The sequence below is a fragment of the Apus apus genome, chromosome 1, assembly GCF_020740795.1.
Source record: "Apus apus isolate bApuApu2 chromosome 1, bApuApu2.pri.cur, whole genome shotgun sequence".
Lineage (NCBI taxonomy): Eukaryota > Metazoa > Chordata > Aves > Apodiformes > Apodidae > Apus > Apus apus.
In genome coordinates, this window is record NC_067282.1 from 95,311,085 (window position 1) to 95,315,382 (window position 4,298).

General features: G+C 51.2%; 1 protein-coding gene across 1 annotated transcript; it reads right to left on the reverse strand.

Moving 5' to 3' along the window:
* Positions 1 to 398: 398 nt before the first annotated feature.
* ATP5PO (ATP synthase peripheral stalk subunit OSCP) lies at positions 399 to 4,064 on the reverse strand. The gene is made up of 7 exons (XM_051631240.1): positions 3,996 to 4,064; positions 3,757 to 3,807; positions 3,542 to 3,652; positions 3,033 to 3,162; positions 2,804 to 2,916; positions 867 to 953; positions 399 to 578 (listed from the first exon to the last, which is right to left on the reverse strand). Exons 1-7 carry the CDS (start codon positions 4,023 to 4,025, stop codon positions 465 to 467), a joined length of 636 nt encoding a protein of 211 aa, XP_051487200.1. The 5' UTR covers positions 4,026 to 4,064; the 3' UTR covers positions 399 to 464.
* Positions 4,065 to 4,298: the final 234 nt, after the last annotated feature.

Here is a 4,298-nt window from a genome sequence, read left to right on the forward strand (position 1 = left end):
ACATTTGCAGATGAGAACGCACGGATGACATGACTATTTTAACAGCCACTGTCCCACTTCAGAGAGAACTCAGCAGCCACAGTTCCAGCAGTCACACCTTCTGCAAGCAGAAACAGCACATGCAGCAGCAGGACTGCTGCTCCACCATCCTGAAGATATCCTGTGTAAAAGTTTTCACTGGAGGCTGACAGAACTTAGGCAGTGTTGACCCCATTTATTAGCTCCCAGAGCATAATTCTCCATTTCCTTCAAAGCAATATTCACCTGCATTCAGGGAGAGCTAGGTTTTCAAGCTGTGTTATGAAATGTCCAGTGAGGACTAAGTGAAACTCGCTGCAGATCCATCACCTTTCTCCCTCCCTGCTGTGTTTCTGAAACAAAATACTTCACACTGTCTATTCAAGAAGAAATAATTTTATTGTTTCCATCTGACAGGTTTCACTGTGAGTGACAAGGACAGCTTGCTAGACACTCTCTCTCATTATTTTGGTGAGTTTCTGGATCTTGGACCTTGTTGACATGTCCACATACTTCTCCCCAATATTGACAATCATGCCACCAAGGATTGCTGGATCAGTCTAAAGAAGAAACATTGAACAGAAATTCTATTAGCAAAAATTTGTTAGCCTGGTATACAACTTTCATGCTAGTAAAAAAAGAAAGAAGCTTTTAAAAGAGCCTTTTTTGACACTACTTAGTCATGCTATTCCAAAGCTTTAGTGATTAAAGCATCAAGTCTACAAGAAAGCACAGAACTATGTAATGTAACAACTGAAATCACTAAAATTATTTTTTTAAAAAGATCACAGAGACTGAAGCCCAGCCTAACACAAACTTAAATTTATTTACAAATAAAAAATACAGACCTTGGTTGCCAGTTTCAAGACCTCTCCCTTAGCCAAGAATCCACTCAGAGCACTTTTTAGCTCAGTAAGGCTGGCATCATCCAAAGGCTGAAAAATTTTAACAGAAGATAAGGAAAATTAAGGACTTCAAATTATTCAAATGGTATCATGACAACCCAGATTTTCTATTCAGATTCTTCTTAAGACAGATGCTTCCACAAGGAAGGAAGATTAAGTGGCCTTCTTGGACATGAATAACCAAAGGACAGCACAGAAACAGCAGTCACTTTCTGCCCTGCTAATTTCATGAAACCTTGTGTGATTCGTGCACACATTCCCAGCAGAAGTTTGATGCAGACATCTTCAGATGGCACACAACAGTAATTTGTAATTATGAAAGTAAGCACTTGATGAAAAACCTTGGCATCTGCCCCACAGTAGTGGTCAGGCTGTAGAAGGAAAGATTCATTTTGCTGCTTCTAACAATTAAGACCACCAGCTTGAGAAGAGACATGGTTTCACGCAAAGCACTGGGCAGCAACTGAGGACCTGGAAGCAAGCTCCCAGCCCTGCTTCCCACTTGCAGAATGCTCCTGGCTAAGTACACCTCTCTCTGTGACCATGGAAGAACTCTGCACCCCTGTGGGAGAGACACTGTGAATTTGCCCTTGCTATCCCTACAAGCTGCTCCAATACCACTGAAATAGAAAAAAAGGGGACTTTACTGAAAAGCAGTGGCTTTGTGTTACCAGCAATTTAAATCATTTCTATTTAATAGCTAACAGTTTGAGAGCCAAAAGAAACTAACAACAACACACCAAAAAAACCCCCAAAAAACCACAGCAGCAGGAAAGTAACTTTATGAAGTATTTGGGAAAGCTTGTGGAAAGGTTTGCACAGACTTGTGAATCCACGTGTCTCTGAAGCCTATCAACTAGACTGACAATCTGTGCTCATGGCCTACACACAGGCAGTGAATGTGAAGTGGATCAGTCTACTTAGTCCAGGCAGGCAGCTTGCTGGGTAGACAGCCCTACACAAGGACCACAGATTTACATTACCTACCTACCTGACCAGCTTCCCACTCTAGCAGACCTGGGTATGGTTCCATTAACAAAGAAATAACTCAAGTGCCAGAACCACTGTGCCTCCTTTCAGATGTTGACAGAGACACCACCTTCCCGAGCACCTGCCAGACTTGCCTGTCTGCCACTTTTGAAGAAGCCTTCCTACAGTTTTGGAGTTAGCCACTTGTCCTGATTCCTGCAGATGAATTAGGTAGCTGCTCCCCATGGAGCACAGCACAAGCACCGCAGGCATTCTCAGTTCTATCAGTTACCTACCTCACCCTGGCTAATAGCTCATCTGTTAACTCTAACCTGATCTGTGTGATCCTGATGACAGAAGTAAGAGCAAGGGCAGCTGTATCTGCAGACCCAGCTGACTTTTATTAGCCACTGGGTTCACACCCAGTGAAGGAAAGATGTTACCTGTTACGCTGAAAGAGGAGATTTAATATTTCACAGAAATGCAGAATCTTAGGGGTTGGAAGTGACCTCAAAAGATCATCTAGTCCAACCCCCCTGCCAGAGCAGGATCACCCAGAGCACATCACAGAGGAACGGGTTCAGGTGGGTTTTGAATGTCTCCAGCTAAGGAGACTCCACAACCTCTCTGGGCAGCCTGTTCCAGTGCTCTGTCACTCTCACAGGAAAGAAGTTTTTTCTGATATTCACATGTAACCTCCTACATTCCAGTTTGCACCCATTTGACCAATAATTGTTAGATATCAAAAAACTATTTGCAGAAAGAAAGACTTTCACCTTGGTAGAGGCAAAGAAGGTCCTCACTACTCATAAAGCAAGTACTTACACTACAGACAGCAAAATTAAGCTAGCAAGGTTTTATACCTTTTATACTGCCAGCCGTTAAGCTAAATTTAAAGATACTTAGCTCACCTGTGCAGTGGTGACCGTGCACAGCACTTCTCCTCGGTACGCGCTCATGATCTTTCCGAACGCAGCAACAATGTCTGGAGTATAACGCAGGCGACCGTTTTCAGCAAGCAAATCTGGGAGTGGCAGATGCATCGAAAGGGTTTAAAGCACCCGCTAGAAGCAGATTGGCTTAGCTAACAATAAAAACAAGTATCTTCTGACGTCTTCCACAATTCAAATGGCTACTCACTCATCAGGTTGACAGTAATTGGGGACATCTTCTCTTTCGCTAAGGCATCGTTCACAGCTTTCTGTTTAACTACGCTCTTGGTATGAGGGTTCATAACAACACTGGCTAGCTTGGGGTCCTTCAAGAGAGTCTAAGAGAATAAACAAGCAACATGATGAAGACAACGAGCTCTCCTGGCATTGCAAAGCCTAGCTGGGCCACCTAAAGCAAGCAACACGGTCAATCCCTGAATGAAGAGTTAAAGAGGTCTGTGAGAGCAGAAGCGGCAGCTCCAGGTGTTGTTTCACTCACGGTATGCTCCTCTTAAAGACGATGCTCCTTCCGTGCGGCTCAACAGCGGGGCGCAGGCAGGGGGCAGCGGTGCCGACCCGGCTGCGGGCGGGAGCCCGGCCCTGCGCGGCAGCCGGGCCCGCCTGCCCCCTCCCCGGCGGCCGGCAAGCCGTGCCGCCCCCTCCCCCCCAAGCCCCCGCGCCGGCTCAGGCGGAACCCCGGCCCGGAGAACACCTCACCCAAACGCGGCTCAGCTCCTTCTCAACCTGGTCCAGCTTCTTCTGCTTGGTGGCGGCGGAGTACAGCGCGGTGGCGTAGCGCCCTTCCAGCCCGTACACCTGGATGGGGGGCTGCGGGCGAGAGAGCGCGGCGGGCGCTGAGAGCGGCCCGGAGCCGGGGACACAGCCGGGGACACCCCCGCCCCACCCCCCTCTCGCCCCCCTTCTCTCCTCACCTTCACCAGCTTGGAGACCGGCCGGGCCGCCGACGTGCTCAGCTGCCGCACCTGCGGGGCGCACAAGGGCCGGCGTCACCCACCGCCCCCACCGGGCGGGGGCTGCCGGGGAAGGTTCGAGACGCCGGGCGGGGGCGCAGGCGGGACGCCCCGCTCCTCGCTGCCTGTCCTGTCTCCCCCCAGCGCCGCCGCCTCCCGCTTCCCTTCTTCCCTTCCCCCCCCCGCCACCCCGACTTCACCTTCAGGGACAGCCCCGCCGCCGCCGCCATCTTCCCGCACGGCCGCCCCGGGCAGGCAGAGGCAGGCGCAGGCGCGGCCCCTGCCCCCGCCCCGCTCCCCGCCTCCCCGCCCCGCTCCCCGCCGCCCCCTTCCGCCGCGGCGCGCCCTGGGAACAGTAGTTCAGCTGCGGGCTGCAGCTCCCGAGCGCGGGCAGGAGGGCGGCCCCCGCCCCGCCTCACTCCCGCCCCTCTGCCGAGCGGCTCCGTGCTGCTCTCTGAGGAGCCTCGCCCGGCCCCCTGAGAGCTGGGGCCGGGAGGTGCGCG